Below are 22135 nucleotides of genomic sequence, written 5' to 3' on the forward strand. Positions count from 1 at the left end.
CATGGTGTCAGTGTTTTAGCCCCCTTCGTTGGTTGGCCCATTTGGTTCTGGTTTTAGGGGAAAGGGATACCCCACCCAGCACCCCAATGATGATGGATTTTTAAAGGCTTTCACGTGTCAGAAAATCCATCGGGAACACTTTTCAACAGCAGGAAAACCAGATCCAACGAAGAGGAGAAGAGAGATTCATTTATTTTTATAATCCCTCACCAAAGTCAATCATTGAACTTGCATTCAGTCACAGATAGTTTAATTCCAACACTAATTGGAGACCTTTAGCCCCTCTCCCTCGCCTGTTAATAGCCTTATGCACATTGGAAAACCAATGTGATGAAGAGCCATTATGTGACCGACCGCCTTGATTCAGATTTATATGAGACTTGTGTCATACAGTGTAACTGTCATTCAGTATGACTGTCATATGGTGTGGCCATCATATAGTGTAACTGCGCCCTTATCCAATACAAATCCAAGACCCTTTTAGTTGATGTAACATTGGCTTTGCATGGCCATCTGATATAATCTCCAAATGCATACAGTATGAGTCATTATAAAAGACTACTTCTGCCACTCTTTGGTAATATCCTCGGGGCAATAACGACTACAAGTGTTGTTCATCATTTCTCATTAACCACTAGCCTGATGTAATAGGCTTAGCAGCCTACATAAAAGGATGAGCCGGTTAGCTAGTTAGTTTGTCTGTCTGGGGCAAAGATTAAGGTGGTATGGATGGAACTACCAGAGTTACAGGGTTAGGGTGGGTTCTGTCTCAGCCAAATGTGGGGTCGTTGATTTAGGGAGGGGCACAAGGGTGGCTTTTGGAATAAAAACAACGACATGGCTGAACATGGAAGTGATGGGAGAAGAAAGGGTGGTTGTGGTCTGTGTTTGGGTGGAGTCTAATGGGAATAAACACCTCAAAGACTGTCTGGTTAGGAGCCGTCAATCAAAGGGCAAGTGGCTTGAATTTTAATGTCATGGTAGATAACTTGGCTTTGGGCCAATACATGGATGGCTCTATCTTTACCACAAGCGTTAAGTATGATATGGGAACATGAATGGTCCTCTTATCTGCCTCCTTATCCTCTTTGGCTTTCTTTATTTATTGGTTGAATGCAATTGGCTGGTGACTTTACAACAGTCCAGGATGGAATGCCATCCTTCCTGCACCACCAAGTCTCCTCCATCCTTCCTGCACCACCAAGTCTCCTCCATCCTTCCATTCCTCTAAGAAAGATGAGTCCAACCAAAATCCAGAGCCTCTAACCACTCTCCTCCTCTCCTTTCCTTACTCCATCCCCCTCTTTGTGGTTTGGTTTCAGATTGAGTGCTTTGTAATTATCCTCTTACACATAATGGAGGAGTTTCACTCTCTGTCTCTTTCTGTCTCTTGCTCCCCTACTTCCCTCTCTCTCCCCTCATTCTGTTCCCCGTCTCTCTCTCTCTGAACTACAGAATCCAACTTCCCATCTCTCAGATGAGGTTTTGAGCAGTACATCAGTCGATCAGTCTGACTCAGATGTTTGTGGTTTGGCCATAGAGATAGATAGAGGACTAATCTTTATAGCTGCGCTATTATAGCGTCTGTGACAGTATGCGCAGCGCCATTGAGGATACAACTCATAGGAATGCCCACTCAGTTGACTTATTTGACTACTTTAAAATGGCGGAAGCATGGTGGAGCGCCCTCAATGGCGCTGCCCATGCTAAAATAGCCTTCTGGCCACTAGAGGTCTCTATCATTCTCTATAGGTTTGGCACTGATGAGATGATATAAACCACGGTGATGTTCCCTTGTCATGCCCTGTGGAACACAGACAGAGCCCTGGTAATTACAGACCACGATAGAGAACGCTCTCATCCTAAACTAACGCCTCCACTATTCTTCTCATCTTACAGTACATGTGTATGCTTCTCAGCGGAAAGGACTCAAAAGCAAGAGTGGTTTATTAAAGGTTTATTGCGTTTTTATGACCATGGTTTGATATGATGTTGAGCCTTTTGATTGTGGTGTTTGTGGCCTGCAGGCCCGAATTTGGTCTTCAGAGTATATGTGCTTATTCATGTGTAAATATGATGCAACGTGCTGTCACGAGAGTCATGGTTGTTCTACCCATTTAAATCTGATTGCTGTGCAATGTTGTAATCTACTGAAATAGTCCCCAGGTTAACTATTCTGGGTCAAACAGGGGCCCCAGAGAGAGAGAGAGTTCCAGAGGCACAATGCAGGTGGCGTGTTTCCCCGCTCTGGATACCGCGAGATCGGGCTTCCTCTCTCGGAGCGTGGGTGTGGACTGCCTGGAGGGAATGTGCCGACTCAGACCCAGGAGTAAGGCACTCAGTTTACCCAGACCGAGGGAGGAAGGGAGAGAGGAAAGGAGCCTGGAAGGAGGGAGGGAGTGAGAAAGGGAAGTGCCAACCCAATCCAAACAGACTAGGGCCCGGTTTCCCCGATAGCGATGGAATTTAGGTTTACGAGTGTTTTAACAATGCATCTTTCCTACAACGGCCCGAAGATGTAACATGTGTTTCCCAAAACACAAGGCAGAGAATGGTCGCTAAGTCCGTCGTTAGAGCATGTGTCGATACCGGTAGGATCGAAAGATTGGGGAGCACTGCTCTCGGATCAGCTTTCTCCATTCAAATCTTTCCTTAACATTAGTATTATTTCACAGTACTGACGACGGATCAGCTTCTAGAGAGATATTAACACCTATGGCTGCAAATATGGAGGCGGCTTATTGTAATACTTACCCAATACAAATGCACAATACTACAGACTTGGCACATCATTGTGCATGTTAGGCGACACATCATGAAATATATTGAGACAAATTACAGACACTAACCAACAATGCACCTCAGCCACGCTCAAAGGTCCTAAACGATATCATAACCATCATTGATAAAATATAATACTGTGCAGCTGTATTCATCGACCTGGCCAAGGCTTTCTACTCTGTCAATCACCGCATTCTTATCGGCAGACACAACAGCATTGGTTTCTCAAATGAATGCCTCGCCTGGTTCACCAACTACTTCTCAGACAGAGTTCAGTGTGTCAAATCGGAGGGCCTGTTGTCCAGTCCTCTGACAGTCTCTATGGGGGTGCCACAGGGTTCAATACTCTGGCCGACTCTTTTCTCTGTATACATCAATGATGTTGCTCTTGCTGCTGGTGATTCTCTGATCCACCTCTACGCAGACGACACCATTCTGTATACTTCTGGCCCTTCTTTGGACACTGTGTTAACAAACCTCCAGACGAGCTTCAATGCCATACAACACTCCTTCCTTGGCCTCCAACTGCTCTTAAACGCAAGTAAAACTAAATGCATGCGCTTCAACCGATCGCTGCCCGCACCTGCCCGCCCGTCTAGCATCACTACTCTGGACGGTTCTGACTTAAAATATGTGGACAACTACAAATACCTAGGTGTCTGGTTAGACTGTAAACTCTCCTTCCAGACTCACATTAAGCATCTCCAATCCAAAATTAAATCTAGAATCAGCTTCCTATTTCGCAACAAAGCATCCTTCACTCATGCTGCCAAACATACCCTCATAAAACTGACTATCCTACCGATCCTTGACTTCGGCGATGTCATTTACAGAATAGCCTCCAACACTCTACTCAGCAAATTGTATGTAGTCTATCACAGTGCCATCTGTTTTGTCACCAAAGACCCATATACTACCCACCACTGTGACCTGGATGCTCTCGTTGGCTGGCCCTCGCTTCATATTCGTCGCCAAACCCACTGGCTCCAGGTCATCTATAAGTCTTTGTTAGGTAAGCCCCGCCTTATCTCAGCTCACTGGTCACCATAGCAGCACCCACCCGTAGCATGCGCTCCAGCATATTTCACTGGTCACCCCCAAAGCCAATTCCTCCTTTGGCAGCCTTTCCTTCCAGTTCTCTGCTGCCAATGACTGGAACGAACTGCAAAAATCACTGAAACTGGAGACTCATATCTCCCTCACTAACTTTAAGCATCAGTTGTCAGAGCAGCTCACACGTCATTGCACCTGTACATAGCCCATCTGTAAATAGCCCACCCAACTACCTCATCCCCATATTGTTATTTATTTTGCTCTTTTGCACCCCAGTATCTCTACTTGCACATCCATCTTCTGCACATCTATCACTCCAGTGTTGAATTGCTAAATTGTAATTATTTTGCCACTATGTCCTATTTATTGCCTTATCTCCCTAATTTTACTTCATTTGCACACACTGTATATAGATTTTTCTACTGTATTATTGACTGTACGTTTGTTTATTCCATGTGTAACTCTGTGTTGTTGTATGTGTCGCACTGCTTTGCTTTATCTTGGCCAGGTCGCAGTTGTAAATGAGAACTTGTTCTCAACTAGCCTACCTGGTTAAATAAAGGTGTTCTCAACTAGCCTACCTGGTTAAATAAAGGTGAAAGAAAAACAAGTAGAAAAATAGAACTCAATTGATGGAACGTCACATTTATTTCAATATGATTGAAACAGGCCTACCTACCGTTTTAGATTTTAATGCAGTCTTCTCGGGTTTGCATTTAAAGCATGTTTTTATAGCCTACATTGCGTGTTTGTATCAATTGCAAAGACACTGGTAACTTTGTATTTCTACTCAACTTTGTTCTGAATTTATCAGCCATAACAGAGAGACGGATAAACCATGTGATTCTGTTTAGCGGGGATCTTCTGTGTATAAAGTGACGCGGGAGGGCAAAAAAAGCATCTAACGACACACTTAGCTGATCTACGAGTGGCCTGGGGCACGGGTTATATTACGAGCGTTTTCAAGTGCAACGTTAAAAATGATGGTTTGGGAAGCAGCGTGGAGATTTAATGATGCTCCTATGAAGGTTCTAACGATGAACTTAGCCTTAAGATGCTTTTGGGAAACCGGGCCCAGGGCAGAAGGGGGGGGGGGGTCATCTGGAAGAGCCAGGCTGTCGTGTTTGTGTGTGTTGGGGTTGAAAATAAGGAGCCAGCGATGCCCTGTTGTGTGGTGGCGACTGGCACGAGGGGGGTAACCATGATGATGCCAGACCATAAACCACGCCAATTAACGTCACCACCGTCCAAGTGCAACATTCTTCCCACAAAGCAACATATTATGTGGTTGTACCCTATATCCCACAATTACACTTTATATACAGCATTAGCTGATTGAGATTGACGTTCTATGGAATAGTGAACTCAAGCCTACCTGCACTGCACACAAACTATGTCTAGTGGGTCATGGGTGCAGTGCACATATAAACAACCTGTCATTGGTCCAGGTCTGGAGTATCTCATGCCCATTAGCTCAGTCAACACATGGAGTCCGGGCGGGATCCATCATCGTACATCAAAGTGGAGCAGCAGACTACTGCTTGGTACTTTGAAATGAGCCAAGAACGCCAGTGCTCCCTCAGAAGCTTGGCTCAGGTTTCTCAAACAGATTTGTCAGATTACATAACCTTTATGATCTAACCTACATGATATATGGTTTAGATTAGTAGTTGTAGTACCCATTAGAGACTGGTTATAGGATGGATGATGATGGTGCTCTCTCTAATTTGTCTAAATACACCCACTGTTCTTCCTGTGCTTTGAGGGGTTTCGTTGAGTTGTGCATACAGACGTAGGATCTTTTAATTTGACCACTTTCTCACAATAGGAAAAATAATCCTGCAGTAACAGAAAATGTGAATTATTGTGTGGATTATTATGAATGGACATTTGTAAACCTTGAATACTACAAGTTTGCTTTTGCTGATGTGCAGGACATATCCTGAAACAACATGGTGGACATATCCTGAAACAACATAAGATCCTACACCTGTAGGTAGGTTGCCTATCACTTAGTGTGTCTCAATAAAGTAGTGACACGTTGTTATGGGAAATGCAGTCTCTAAGGTGAGAGATAAAAACATCCGATTTATTTTCTTGTCCTGAGTTTGTGGGCGTGTATTTGTGCATTTATCACTCTCTCTCTCTATCTCTTATTTATAAATGGTGTCTGTCTGTAGCACACACGTCTGTTGTGTTTAGTCTGGGGACGTGACAGCCTTTCAAGTCAGGACCAGCTCTTAAACATACCCACAACGCCCAGGGCCTATCATCAAAGTCACAGGAGAAGGTAGAGCAGCGTTTAAGGACCTGTCAGACATCACACAAACAACTGATAGACAGACACACACTAAAGAAAGTATGGTGGGCTGGTGTATACAGTCAGTCCATTTTAAATTAGGGCACTGCAGCATTTCATTTTAAAAAGAAGACTGGTGTTTATGTCAGTGAAAGTAGACGGTCTCAAGTTCAACTATAGATTTAGGCCCAAACAAGACCTTGTCCGAAAACACGTTCACCTGGATCCTAACACGTTCACCTGGAGCCTAACACGTTCACCTGGAGCCTAACACGTTCACCTGGAGCCTAACACGCTCACCTGGAACCGAACACGTTCACCTGGAAGCGAACACGTTCACCTGGAAGCGAACACGTTCACCTGGAACCGAACACGTTCACCTGGAGCCTAACACGTTCACCTGGAACCGAACACGTTCACCTGGAACCGAACACGTTCACCTGGAACCGAACACGTTCACCTGGAGCCTAACACGCTCACCTGGAACCGAACACGTTCACCTGGAAGCGAACACGTTCACCTGGAACCGAACACGTTCACCTAGAACCGAACACGTTCACCTGGAACCGAACACGTTCACCTGGAAGATAACACGTTCACCTGGAAGCTAACGCGTTCACCTAGAAGCAAACAAGTTCACAAGGAACCAAACACGTTCACCTAGAAGCTAACACGTTCACCTAGACCCAAACATGTTCACCTAGACGCTAACTTGTTCACCTAGACGCTAATATGTTCACCTAGACCCAAACATGTTCACCTAGACGCTAACATGTTCACCTAGACCCAAACATGTTCACCTAGACCCAAACATGTTCACCTAGAAGCTAACATGTTCACCTAGACGCAAACATGTTCACCTAGAAGCTAACATGTTCACCTAGACGCTAACATGTTCACCTAGAACCTAACATGTTCACCTAGACCAAAACATGTTCACCTAGAAGCTAACATGTTCACCTAGACGCTAACATATTCACCTAGAAGCTAACATGTTCACCTAGAAGCTAACATGTTCACCTAGACGCAAACATGTTCACCTAGAACCTAACATGTTCACCTAGACGCAAACATGTTCACCTAGAACCTAACATGTTCACCTAGACGCTAACATGTTCACCTAGACGCTAACATGTTCACCTAGACGCTAACATGTTCACCTAGAACCTAACATGTTCACCTAGACGCTAACATGTTCACCTAGACGCAAACATGTTCACCTAGAACCTAACATGTTCACCTAGAACCTAACATGTCAACCCTCTGGCCCCCGTGATCTTCCTCACAACCCTTTACCTCTCTTGCTTGGTCCAAGAATCATGACTGCCCTCCGAACTGAGACATTCTCCTGTAGGTGTGTTCACATCTTGACTCAAGAGGGGGTTTAGTGTTTCTGGAAGGCCCAGCCAGAAGCTATCTTTTGGCATCGGAGCCTGTTGACATGGGGAGTTGTGTTTAGTGTAGAGTGCTGTGTTGGCGAGAGAGGGGGAGAAAGAGAGAGGGGGGGGCGAGGGAGGGAGAGAGAGGGGGGGGTGAGTGAGGGAGGAAGAGAGGGGGATGAGGGCATGAGCGAGAGAGGGGGAGAGAGAGGGGGGGAGCAAGAGAGAGAGATGGGAGCGAGGGAGGGAGAGGGGGGCGGGGGTTGAGGGAGGGAGAGAGAGGGGGAGCGAGGGAGTGAGTGGGTGGTTTGTTTGCGTGGTTTACTGTTTTAGTTCATAGCCCTAAAGGATTGTTTGAGGGTGGTCCTCTTCACTCCACACCACCTACTTCTAATTCCCTGAAGCCATCTGGGATTTTAATGCATATTGTTGCTCCCCTAACACGCGTTTTGACCACCCCTGTTGGAAGTCGGCTAAACCATTCAGTCTTTCTCTATCCAAAGGCATGAGCTCACCAATACAATACAAAACTCTGAAGACTCCTGGCTACAACACGTGTTCAGTAAGAAAGGCTGGAACCCATGTATGCTGTCATGCACTTTTTTTGTTGTTGTTGCCATTTACACAACTGGTCCAAGACTGCTGTAATGACGTTGTCCAGCATGACTAATAGTTGGTCTGGGGTTTGGAAAACTGATCAAGAATCTGTTTCTAAAGGGCAGAAAGTAACCAGAAAGTTTTAGCCTGATATTGAGGTGCTTGTTTAGTCCTAGGTTATGCCTTATGACTCTCTCTCCTTCTCTCCTCTCTCTTTTTCTCTCTCTGTCTGTCTGTCTGGCTTTGTCTCCCCCCTCTATATCCCTCTCTCTCCCCCTACCTCTCTCTCCCTCCTGGCCTCTACCTCTCTCTCCCTCTTGGCCTCTACCTCCCTCTCTCCCTCCTGGCCTCTACCTCTCTCTCCCTCTTGGCCTCTACCTCCCTCTCTCCCTCCTGGTCTCTATCTCTCTCTCCCTCCTGGTCTCTACCTCTCTCTCCCTCCTGGTCTCTACCCCTCTCTCCCTCCTGGCCTCTACCTCTCTCATAGGATAATACGATTAAAACAGGAATGTGTGAAAGTTGTTCTTTGTATCGAGAGAGGGAGAGACTCCCAGTATTGTCCGTGGCTCAGAGTGAAATATGAGCGTGTGTTTTAACCTCATGAATTAAATCAAATGTCTCTCCCAGACAACGATATGCACCAATCTCCATGCCAGACAACAGTATGCACCAATCTCCATGCCAGACAACGGTATGCACCAATCTCCATGCCAGACAACAGTATGCACCAATCTCCATGCCAGACAACAGTATGCACCAATCTCCATGCCAGACAACAGTATGCACCAATCTCCATGCCAGACAACGGTATGCACCAATCTCCATGCCAGACAACAGTATGCACCAATCTCCATGCCAGACAACGGTATGCACCAATCTCCATGCCAGACAACGGTATGCACCAATCTCCATCCAAGACAACAGAATGCACCAATCTCCATGCCAGACAGCGGTATGCACCAATCTCCATGCCAGACAACGGTATGCACCAATCTCCATCCAAGACAACAGTATGCACCAATCTCCATGCCAGACAACAGTATGCACCAATCTCCATGCCAGACAGCGGTATGCACCAATCTCCATGCCAGACAGCGGTATGCACCAATCTCCATGCCAGACAACGGTATGCACCAATCTCCATGCCAGACAACGGTATGCACCAATCTCCATCCAAGACAACGGTATGCACCAATCTCCATGCCAGACAGCGGTATGCACCAATCTCCATGCCAGACAACAGTATGCACCAATCTCCATGCCAGACAACAGTATGCACCAATCTCCATGCCAGACAACTGATCAAAAGTTTGGGCCATCTTCCTCAAACTGTACATCACTATCATTCATTGAAGCCAAGGGGGTCCTTCAGGCTTTTACAGGGCCGACTAGATAATATATCATTGGAGGTGTCTGGCAAAAACAATGCGTACTGTACTTTTGTGAATTGAGACTATGCCCAAAACACTATGTGCTGTTGTGCTAAGAACATTCCGAAGCGTTTCATTGGCTGTCCGTCAGGTTTCACATTAAGATGGGATGCCTATAGTTACGTTATAATTTACTATGACATACAGGGCCGGGACGATACCAGTATTGCAAATACTCGTTGGTTTTGTGGCAAGGAAACAAAACACAAAGCAGATTTAACTTTAGGAAAACAGCCCTAAATGTTAGAAACAAAGATCATTATGTTGTCATCTGGAGTCACATGTATTTTCTAAGCTATAACAGACATTATTAGGCATACAGCAGGTTGGTCTGCGTGTTTTTATTTTTGTTATGGTGTCGTCCTGGACCTAATGAAATAATGCATAACTCGATAGTACACTACATGACCAAAAGTATGTGGACCCTGCTTGTCTTAACATTTCATTCCAAAATCATGGGTATTAATATGGAGTTGATCCCCCCCCCCCTTTGCTGCTATAACAGCCTCCAATCTTCTGGGAAGGCTTTCCACTAGATGTTGGAACATTGCTGCTATAACAGCCTCCACTCTTCTGGGAAGGCTTTCCACTAGATGTTGGAACATTGCTGCGGGGACTTGCTTCCATTCAGCCACAAGAGCATTAGTGAGGTCGGGCACTGATGTTGGGCTATTAGGCCTGGTGCACAGTCGACGTTCCAGTTCATCCCAAAGGTGTTCAATGGGGTTGAGGTCAGGGCTCTGCGCAGGACAGTCAATTTCTTCCACACCGATTTCTGTATGGACCTCGCTTCATGCACGGGGGCATACATTTGAAGGGTTGTCCACATACTGTTGTATATGTGTATGTGTGTGTGTATGTGTATCAAAATATACCTCCCCAACACCACTATAGTTCCTTAACTAAACTGATTTCATGGAATCATCCAAAATACACCGGCATTGTCTGTGAGGAATTCTGATGTTGGAGGTGGTAGACGATACAGATAGTTCCATCATGAGTGTGTGTGTGTGTTTTGTGTTTCTTGTCTTCGTGGGGTTCTGGTGAATTCTCTGCAGAACTAACCACAGATAGGACCTATGATTATATGATGAGCTAACCAACTACAACTTGTAAGGTCATGTCAACAGCGGAGACTGTACCTGCCAACCTCAGCAATTACATAATCTCATGTTTATGACAGGCTCTACTGGAACTCAAAGGGCTGAACTATGGAAGATATAGGGGTGTTCTTTATCTACAGCCTGGTTCTGTATTGATGTGCAGTGCATAACACCCTCATAGCACCCCTACAAACTCAATGTGAAGCAATCCGTAACATTTCCTGAGAGAACCATACCCTTTTTTCACTCCCAGTGAGAGAGATATACACACACACACACCAACACACACACACACACACACACACACACACACACACCCTTACCTAAACCTTCAGCTATGCATTTATATGGGCTGTGCCTATTGTTTTGCTGCTGTATGAAGAGGGGTAAAGGTGTATTTTCCCAGAGCTATAAATCAGCGTTGACGGCAGGGAGGGAGATTCCTCAGGTGTTGTACCAGTGCCAGCCTGGGTTTACCTTTCCATCTGTATCTAACCCTGGGTTTACCTTTCCATCTGTATATAACCCTGGGTTTACCTTTCCATCTGTATCTAACCCTGGGTTTACCTTTCCATCTGTATATAACCCTGGGTTTACCTTTCCATCTGTATATAACCCTGTGTTTACCTTTCCATCTGTATCTAACCCTGGGTTTACCTTTCCATCTGTATATAACCCTGGGTTTACCTTTCCATCTGTATCTAACCCTGGGTTTACCTTTCCATCTGTATATAACCCTGGGTTTACCTTTCCATCTGTATCTAACCCTGGGTTTACCTTTCCATCTGTATCTAACCCTGGGTTTACCTTTCCATCTGTATCTAACCCTGGGTTTACCTTTCCATCTGTATCTAACCCTGGGTTTACCTTTCCATCTGTATCTAACCCTGGGTTTTCCTTTCCATCTGTATATAACCCTGGGTTTACCTTTCCATCTGTATCTAACCCTGGGTTTACCTTTCCATCTGTATATAACCCTGGGTTTACCTTTCCATCTGTATCTAACCCTGTGTTTACCTTTCCATCTGTATCTAACCCTGGGTTTACCTTTCCATCTGTATATAACCCTGGGTTTACCTTTCCATCTGTATCTAACACTGTGTTTACCTTTCCATCTGTATCTATCACTGTGTTTACCTTTCCATCTGTATCTAACCCTGGGTTTACCTTTCCATCTGTATATAACCCTGGGTTTACCTTTCCATCTGTTTCTAACACTGGGTTTACCTTTCCATCTGTTTCTAACCCTGTGTTTACCTTTCCATCTGTTTCTAACACTGGGTTTACCTTTCCATCTGTATCTAACCCTGTGTTTACCTTTCCATCTGTATCTAACACTGGGTTTACCTTTCCATCTGTATCTAACCCTGTGTTTACCTTTGCATCTGTATCTAACCCTGTGTTTACCTTTCCATCTGTTTCTAACACTGGGTTTACCTTTCCATCTGTTTCTAACACTGGGTTTACCTTTCCATCTGTATCTAACCCTGTGTTTACCTTTCCATCTGTATCTAACACTGGGTTTACCTTTGCATCTGTATCTAACCCTGTGTTTACCTTTCCATCTGTTTCTAACACTGGGTTTACCTCTCCATCTGTATCTAACCCTGGGTTTACCTTTCCATCTGTATATAACCCTGGGTTTACCTTTCCATCTGTTTCTAACACTGGGTTTACCTCTCCATCTGTATCTAACCCTGTGAATGTTTTACAGAAGGTTTCTGCATAACAACTGCGGTGTTCTTCTGTTTCCTCAGACAGGAAGGAGGCTGTTGTAACTGTATTGCCATTATTGTTGAACTCAATGATGTCATTCATACACATAACTTAGTGCGTATCCATAACTAAGACATTGCCATCAACCCCTGATGATGTCTAACATTCTAACACTGCATTTTTTAATGTTTTTGTCTCTTTGAAGCCATGGAGGAGTTGGTGTGTGAGCTGCGTCTGTTCCTGGACCTGCTGGACAGGGAATATCTGAGCGCTGGGGTCAGGGAGAAGAAGATGCTCATCTCCAACATCCTTCACAGGGTCCTCACCGCTAAAGGTTACAACCGCAGCTATTATCAAATACAGTGGTATCTGTCACGTGCTTCGTAAACAACAGGCTGACAGTGAGACGCTTACTTACAGGACCGTTACCAAAAAATGTAGAGAGAAAATAATAATATAGTCAATAGTCAAATAATGATAATAACACAAGGAATAAATCCACAATGAGTAACGATAATTTGGCTGTACACACGAGGTGCCAGTACTGAGTCAATGTGCAGTGGTACGAGGTAGTTGAGGTACACACAGTATGTACATATACTGTAGGTAGGGATAAAGTGACTGTAACATTATCTTACATACAACCTTTACACAATCTCACATCTCCTACATCTTCCACACGATCCTCAACATTAAAGACCACAACCTTCACCATCACACAAGCTTTACACAATCTCACTCCACTCTCACATCTCCTACATCTTCCACACGATCCTCAACATTAAAAACCACAACCTTCACCATCACACAACCTTTACATAATCTCACTCCACTCTCACCCGGACCAACAGCCATTTCATACCCTCAATCCACATACTCTACCTCATTGCCATTATCATCATACCTAATCCATGCCATTGCATTTTATGTTTGTTGATTGTAATTCGATCTCTCTGTCTTCCTCTCTCAGAGCCCTCGTTCAAGTCAGAGGACCACAGCAGCCTTTCTGCACCCCCTCAGATGCCACTCCCTGAGATCCCACACCCCTGGCTCGTAAGACCACCTCACACACCATCGCGCTCTCTCTCTGACCTATGACATCACAACCTTTACGTCACATACAGTGCATTCGGAAAGTATTCAGACCCCTTGACTTTTTATTTGATTTTTTACCTTATTCTAAAATGGATTAAATAAAACATCTACACAAACTACCCCATAATGACAAACTGAACATTTTTGCACATTTTATTAACTATAAAAAACAGAAATACCTTATTTACAATTATTATTCAGACCCTTTGCTATCAGACTCAAAATTGAGCTCAGTTGCATCCTGTTTCCATTGATCATCCTTGAGATGTTTCTACAACTTGATTGGAGTCCACCTGTGATAAATTTAATTGATTGGACATGATTTGGAAAGGCACACACCTGTCTATATAAGGTCCCACAGTTGACAGTGCATGTCAGAGCACTGTCGTGAGGTCGAAGGAATTGTGCGTAGAGCTCTGAGACAAGATTGTGTCGAGGCACAGATCTGGGTAAGGGTACCAAAACAAAAACATTTGGCAGCATTGAAGGTCCCCAAGAACACAGTGACTTATATCATTATTAAATGGAAGAAGGCACATGACAGCCCAATTGGAGTTTTCCAAACGGCAGCTAAAGGACTCTCAGACCATGAGAAACAAGATTATCTGGTCTGATGAAACCAAGATTGAAGTCTTTGGCTTGAATGCCAAACGTCACTTCTGGAGGAAACCTGGCACCATCCCTGGGGTGAAGCACGGTGGCGGCAGTATCATGCTGTGGGGAGGTTTTTCAGTGGCAGGGACAGGGAGACTAGTCAGGATTGAGTGAAAGATGAACGAAGCAAAGTACAGAGAGCCTTGATGAAAACCTGCACCAGAGGGCTCAGGACCTCAGACTGGGGCAAAGGTTCACCTTCCAACAGGACAATGACCCTAAGCACACAGCCAAGACAACGCAGGGGTGGCTTTGGGACAAGCCTCTGAATGTCCTTGAGTGGCCCAGCAAGAGCCCAGATTTGAACCTGACCGAGCATCTCTGTAGAGACCTGAAAATAGCTGTGCAGTGATGCTCACCATCCAGCCTGATAGAGCTTGAGAGGATCTGCAGAGAAGAATGGGAGAAACTCCACAAATACAGGTGTGCCAAGCTTGAGGAGTCTTAACTAATAAGAATTGGCTGTAATCACTGCCGAAGGTGCTTCAACAATAGTACTGAGTAAGGGGTCTGAATACTTACAGTACCAGTCAAACGTTTGGACTCACTTATTCATTCAAGGGTTTTTCTTAATTTTAGCTATTTTCTAGAATGTAGAATAATAGTTAAGAAATCAAAACTATAAAATAACAATTATGGAATCATGTAGTAACCAAAAAAGTGTTAAATCAAAATTTAAAATATACAGTGCCTTGCGAAAGTATTCGGCCCCCTTGAACTTTGCGACCTTTTGCCACATTTCAGGCTTCAAACATAAAGATATAAAACTGTATTTTTTTGTGAAGAATCAACAACAAGTGGGACACAAACATGAAGTGGAACGACATTTATTGGATATTTCAAACTTTTTTAACAAATCAAAAACTGAAAAATTGGGCGTGCAAAATTATTCAGCCCCTTTACTTTCAGTGCAGCAAACTCTCTCCAGTTCAGTGAGGATCTCTGAATGATCCAATGTTGACCTAAATGACTAATGATGATAAATACAATCCACCTGTGTGTAATCAAGTCTCCGTATAAATGCACCTGCACTGTGATAGTCTCAGAGGTCCGTTAAAAGCGCAGAGAGCATCATGAAGAACAAGGAACACACCAGGCAGGTCCGAGATACTGTTGTGAAGAAGTTTAAAGCCGGATTTGGATACAAAAAGATTTCCCAAGCTTTAAACATCCCAAGGAGCACTGTGCAAGCGATAATATTGAAATGGAAGGAGTATCAGACCACTACAAATCTACCAAGACCTGGCCGTCCCTCTAAACTTTCAGCTCATACAAGGAGAAGACTGATCAGAGATGCAGCCAAGAGGCCCATGATCACTCTGGATGAACTGCAGAGATCTACAGCTGAGGTGGGAGACTCTGTCCATAGGACAACAATCAGTTGTATATTGCACAAATCTGGCCTTTATGGAAGAGTGGCAAGAAGAAAGCCATTTCTTAAAGATATCCATAAAAAGTGTTGTTTAAAGTTTGCCACAAGCCACCTGGGAGACACACCAAACATGTGGAAGAAGGTGCTCTGGTCAGATGAAACCAAAATGGAACTTTTTGGCAACAATGCAAAACGTTATGTTTGGCGTAAAAGCAACACACCCTGAACACACCATCCCCACTCTCAAACATGGTGGTGGCGGCATCATGGTTTGGGCCTGCTTTTCTTCAGCAGGGACAGGGAAGATGGTTAAAATTTATGCGAAGATGGATGGAGCCAAATACAGGACCATTCTGGAAGAAAACCTGATGGAGTCTGCAAAAGACCTGAGACTGGGATGGAGATTTGTCTCCGACAATGATCCAAAACATAAAGCAAAATCTACAATGGAATGGTTCAAAAATAAACATATCCAGGTGTTAGAATGGCCAAGTCAAAGTCCAGACCTGAATCCAATCGAGAATCTGTGGAAAGAACTGAAAACTGCTGTTCACAAATGCTCTCCATCCAACCTCACTGAGCTCGAGCTGTTTTGCAAGGAGGAATGGGAAAAAATGTCAGTCTCTCGATGTGCAAAACTGATAGAGACATACCCCAAGCAACTTACAGCTGTAATCGCAGCAAAAGGTAGCGCTACAAAGTATTAACTTAAGGGGGCTGAATAATTTTGCACGCCCAATTTTTCAGTTTTTGATTTGTTAAAAAAGTTTGAAATATCCAATAAATGTCGTTCCACTTCATGATTGTGTCCCACTTGTTGTTGATTCTTCACAAAAAAATACAGTTTTATATCTTTATGTTTGAAGCCTGAAATGTGGCAAAAGGTCGCAAAGTTCAAGGGGGCCGAATACTTTCGCAAGGCACTGTATTTGAGATTCTTCAAAGTAGCCACCCTTTGCCTTGATGACAGCTTTGGACACTCTTTGCATTCTCTCAACCAGCGTCATGAGGAATGCTTTTCCAACAGTCTTGAAGGAGTTCCCACATATGCTGAACACTTGTTTGCTGCTTTTCCTTCACTCTGCGGTCCAACTCATCCTAAACCATCTCAATTGGGTTGAGGTCGGGTGATTGTGGAGGCCAGGTCATCTGATGCAGCAATCCATCACTCTCCTTGGTCAAATAGCCCTTATGCAGTCTGGAGGTGTGTTTTGGGTCATTGTCCTGCTAAAAAACAAATGGTAGTCCCACTAAGCACAAACCAGATGGGATGGCGTATCACTGCAGAATGTTGTGCAAGCCATGCTGGTTAAGTGTGCCTTGAATTCTAAATAAATCCCAGACAGTGTCACCAGCAAAGCACCCCCACACCATCCTCCTCCGTGCTTCACGGTGGGAACCACACATGCAGAGATCATCCGTTCACCTACTCTGTGTCTCACAAAGACACAGCGGTTGGAACCAAAAATCAAAAATTTGGACTCATCAACCCAAAGGACAGATTTCCACCAGTCTAATGTCCATTCCTCGTGTTTCTTGGCCCAAGCAAGTCTCTTCTTATAATTGGTGTCCTTTAGTAGTGGTTTCTTTACAGCAAAATCAACCATGAAGGCCTGATTCACGCAGTCTCCTCTGAACAGTTGTTGTTGAGATGTGTCTGTGACTTAAACCTTGAAGCATTTATTTGGGCTGCAATCCGAGGTGCAGTTAACTCTAATGAACTTATCCTCTGCAGCAGAGGTAACTCTGGGTCTTCCTTTCCTGTGGCGGTCCTCATGAGAGCCAGTTTCATCATAGAGGTTGATGGTTTTTGCGACTGCCCTTGAAGAAACTTTCAAAGTTCTTGACATTTTCCGGATTTTGACTGACCTTCATGTCTTAAAGTAATGATGGACTGTCGTTTCTCTTTGCTTATTTGAGCTGTTCTTGATACAATATGGACTTGGTCTTTTACCAAATAGGGATATCTTCTCTATACCACCCCTACCTTGTCACAACACAACTGATTGGCTCAAAAGTATTATTGAACGAAAGAAATTCCACAAATTAACTTTTAACAATGCACACCTGTTTATTGAAATCCATTCCAGGTGACTACCACATGAAGGTGGTTGAGAGAATGCCATCAAGACAAAAGGTGGCTACTTTGAAGAACCTCAAATATAATACTTATATATATATATATATATATATATATTTATTTGTTTAACACTTGTATGGTTACTACATGATTCCATATGTGATATTTCATAGTTTTGATGTCTTCACTATTATTCTACAATGTAGAAAATAGTAAAAATAAAGAAAAACCCTTGAATGAGTAGGTGTGTCCAAACTTTTGACTGTATGTAAATGTCCTATTTCATAAATGTATATATTTTTATACATTTGCAAAAATGTCTAAAACCCTTTTTTTTGCTTTGTCATTATGGAGTGTTGTGTATAGATTGATGGGGGGGAAACAGCAATTTAATCAATTTTAGAACAAGGCTGTAATGTAACAAAATGTGGAAAAACTCCAGGGAAATAGTTTCCGAATGCACTGATTGGGCATGGTAGTGATTTGTACTAGAAATGCAATGTCTTCAATCAGATCGCAACGCAACTTGTTCATTGTCCTTGAGAAGGGAATTCTTTCCCCATTCTTCAACCACATGTGATTGGACAATTTGAGACATGTTGCATGAGCTCAACACAGATTGCATGCACAACTCTGTCTCATGAATGTCACATCCAATCATATTGGAGGATGTTACAGTCTCCTATAAAGCAGAAGGGTAGTTTTGAGTTCAATATGGTTCTGCTCTCTCACCACCTACCAACTCCTGACACACCTGTGTGTGTGTGTGTGTGTGTGTGTGTGTGTGTGTGTGTGTGTGTGTGTGTGTGTGTGTGTGTGTGTGTGTGTGTGTGTGTGTGTGTGTGTGTGTGTGTGTGTGTGTGCGTGTGTGTGTGTGTGTGTGTGTATCCCGAACACTGCCAGTGACTGCAGGTCAAAGTGGAGTTGCATGTTTTATGGTTCCCCTAGGAGACTAGAGAGATGGGAGTGCAGTTTCTCTCTGTCTCTCTCCCTCTCTATATATACTGTATGTCTATCTCTCTATCTGTCTCTCTCAGTCTCTATCTCTGTCTCTCTATCTCTCTCTCTCTCTCTCTCTCTCTCTCTCTCTTTCTCTCTCTCTCTCTCTGAAAGTACCATTCATTACATTGCGATGCTGACCTCTGGAAAACAAGTAGCTGTGTTTTTCAACTTTCTTTGGTTCTGTTTCACATACCTTGAATCTCCCCCTCTAATGTTCTCTCTCTCTCTCTCCTGTTCTCTCCCTCTATCGCTCCCTCCCTCTCTCTCTCTCTCTCTCTCTCTCTCTCTCTCTCTCTCTCTCCCTCTATCTCTCTCTCTCTCTCTCTAATGTTCTCTCTCTCTCTCTCTCTCTCTCTCTCTCTAATGTTCTCTCCCTCTATCGCTCCCTTGCTCTGTCTTTTGTCTCATCCATTCCTGTAAGTCATATCAACCCTATAGTATGTTAGGGAGAAAGAGATAGAAAGAAAGACACACACACATACACACCCAGGGCTGAGGGTGTCGGTGGCGGGCTTGTTGCAAATTCCAGGAACTTTCAATAAATTCACTGGTTTTCCCCAGAACAGGACGGAATAAGGAGGAATTCCAGAATCCTCCAACCTGGATTTCTAGAAAATCAGGGAATTTATTGAAAGTTTTGCAACCCTAGCCACGCTCTTTCTGTGACCGGCCACGGACTAGTTCTGGGCCAAACCCACACCCTCTGAAGAGGGAGCGGAATGAGACGAACCAGGGCTTCTCTCTGTTGCTTCAGATGATGTTACTGTATGTGGAAGAAATACTAGTGCAGCCACAATCTTGGTTTAGGACTATTACTGCATCTGGCCATTGAATGACTTTATAGCATTGTGTTGGGTCAACAGTCCTGGACTTCCTAGAATAAGCATAATAACATCATTTAGCAAAGTCAGCTGACATGCTAACATGCTAACACAGACCCTCTGAGTGAGTAGGGCGGAGATATACTGGCCACATGGGTGGTGCTATTAGCAGAGAAAGACACTGTTGATAGAGTCCCTCTGTCGCTAACACACACACACACACACACACACACACACACACACACACACCATTAGGGATTTGGAGACTCATACAGTATATCCATTAATTAGATAGCCACCCCAATTCCTGTCTAAGTCCAACCAGCCCAATCAACCTCACTTTGAACCACCCTGTGTGTGTGTGTGTGTGTGTGTGTGTGTGTGTGTGTGTGTGTGTGTGTGTGTGTGTGTGTGTGTGTTAAGGAAAACATATGAAAGAGTACTGTGTGTGTATGATAAATAGAGAGAACATATTAGAAGTGTTGATTTCTGCAGACAGTTGTGAAATCTGTGGCCTTGAATGATCTCAACCACATAAAGAGTTTCCTAATTTGGCTCTTTGGACATGATTATTTGGTTGTGGGACAAAGGGCCAAAATCTGAGACGTTGGGTCACACTAGTGTGTGTGTGTGTGTGTGTGGGTATGCTGATTGCTTACTGTGTCTTTACCTCGAGAGAGAGAGAGAGAGAGAGAGAGAGAGAGAGAGAGAGAGAGAGAGTAGATAGATCGTAAATGTAAGGGTAGGGACCTGGTTAGACCACACGGAACGCTGCACACACACACACACACACTGTTTTACTTGGTGAGTACAGCTTTCATTCTGATTTAATCAAGCTGGACTCAACTCCAGGACAGGAGTTTTCCTGAGGGGGTCACATGGTCAGGGTGTCAGGAGAACCTCAGAGCCCTACTTTTAGGAAATTCATTGTCAAGGGTTAATGTCTACTAGGGGTTAATGTCTGCTAGGGGTTAATGTCTACTAGGGGTTAATGTTTACTAGGGGTTAATGTCTGCTAGGGGTTAATGTCTACTAGGGGTTAATGTCTACTAGGGGTTAATGTCTACTAGGGGTTAATGTCTACTAGGGGTTAATGTCTACTAGGGATTAATGTCTACTAGAAGTTAATGTCTACTAGGGGTTAATGTCTACTCGGGGTTAATGTCTACTAGGGATTAATGTCTACTAGAAGTTAATGTCTACTAGGGGTTAATGTCTACTCGGGGTTGATGTCTACTAGGGGTTAATGTCTACTAGGGGTTAATGTCTACTAGGGGTTAATGTCTACTCGGGGTTAATGTCTACTAGGGGTTAATGTCTACTAGGGGTTAATGTCTACTAGAAGTTAATGTCTACTAGGGGTTAATGTCTACTAGGGGTTAATGTCTACTAGGGGTTAATGTCTACTAGGGGTTAATGTCTACTCGGGGTTAATGTCTACTAGGGGTTAATGTCTACTAGGGGTTAATGTCTACTCGGGGTTAATGTCTACTCGTGGTTAATGTCTACTCGTGGTTAATGTCTACTCGTGGTTAATGTCTACTAGGGGTTAATGTCTACTAGGGCTTAATGTCTACTAGGGGTTAATGTCTACTAGGGGTAAATGTCTGGTAGGGGTTAATGTCTGCTAAGGGTTAATGTCTACTAGGGGTTAATGTCTACTAGGGGTTAATGTCTACTAGGGGTTAATGTCTACTAGGGGTTAATGTCTACTAGGGGTTAATGTCTGCTAGGGGTTAATGTCTACTAGGGGTTAATGTCTACTAGGGGTTAATGTCTACTAGGGGTTAATGTCTACTAGGGGTTAATGTCTACTAGGGGTTAATGTCTACTCGGGGTTGATGTCTACTAGGGGTTAATGTCTACTAGGGGTTAATGTCTACTAGGGGTTAATGTCTACTCGGGGTTAATGTCTACTAGGGGTTAATGTCTACTAGGGGTTAATGTCTACTAGAAGTTAATGTCTACTAGGGGTTAATGTCTACTAGGGGTTAATGTCTACTAGGGGTTAATGTCTACTAGGGGTTAATGTCTACTCGGGGTTAATGTCTACTAGGGGTTAATGTCTACTAGGGGTTAATGTCTACTCGGGGTTAATGTCTACTCGTGGTTAATGTCTACTCGTGGTTAATGTCTACTCGTGGTTAATGTCTACTAGGGGTTAATGTCTACTAGGGCTTAATGTCTACTAGGGGTTAATGTCTACTAGGGGTAAATGTCTGGTAGGGGTTAATGTCTGCTAAGGGTTAATGTCTACTAGGGGTTAATGTCTACTAGGGGTTAATGTCTACTAGGGGTTAATGTCTACTAGGGGTTAATGTCTGCTAGGGGTTAATGTCTACTAGGGGTTAATGTCTACTAGGGGTTAATGTCTACTAGGGGTTAATGTCTACTAGGGGTTAATGTCTGCTAGGGGTTAATGTCTACTAGGGGTTAATGTCTACTAGGGGTTAATGTCTACTAGGGGTTAATGTCTACTAGGGGTTAATGTCTACTAGGGGTTAATGTCTGCTAGGGGTTAATGTCTACTAGGGGTTAATGTCTACTAGGGGTTAATGTCTACTAGGGGTTAATGTCTACTAGGGGTTAATGTCTACTAGGGGTTAATGTCTACTAGGGGTTAATGTCTACTAGGGGTTAATGTCTACTAGGGGTTAATGTCTGGTAGGGGTTAATGTCTACTAGGGGTTAATGTCTACTAGGGGTTAATGTCTACTAGGGGTTAATGTCTGCTAGGGGTTAATGTCTACTAG

At 43.9% G+C, this 22135-nt stretch overlaps 1 protein-coding gene across 11 annotated transcripts in view; it reads left to right on the plus strand.

Moving 5' to 3' along the window:
• The window catches only part of LOC110500891 (actin filament-associated protein 1), a 141183-nt gene that overhangs the window by 59534 nt on the left and 59514 nt on the right, over window positions 1-22135 (plus strand). For all 11 annotated transcript variants that reach the window (XM_090214882.1, XM_036958234.2, XM_090214880.1 and 8 more), the window contains exons 2-3: window positions 12564-12692; window positions 13329-13411. In XM_090214882.1, coding sequence (XP_090071008.1) covers window positions 12564-12692; window positions 13329-13411 — 212 coding nt within the window. The remainder of the gene's footprint in view (window positions 1-12563; window positions 12693-13328; window positions 13412-22135) is intronic.

The sequence above is a fragment of the Oncorhynchus mykiss genome, chromosome 21 (genome assembly GCF_057628025.1).
Source record: "Oncorhynchus mykiss isolate SJ-2025 chromosome 21, ASM5762802v1, whole genome shotgun sequence".
Lineage (NCBI taxonomy): Eukaryota > Metazoa > Chordata > Actinopteri > Salmoniformes > Salmonidae > Oncorhynchus > Oncorhynchus mykiss.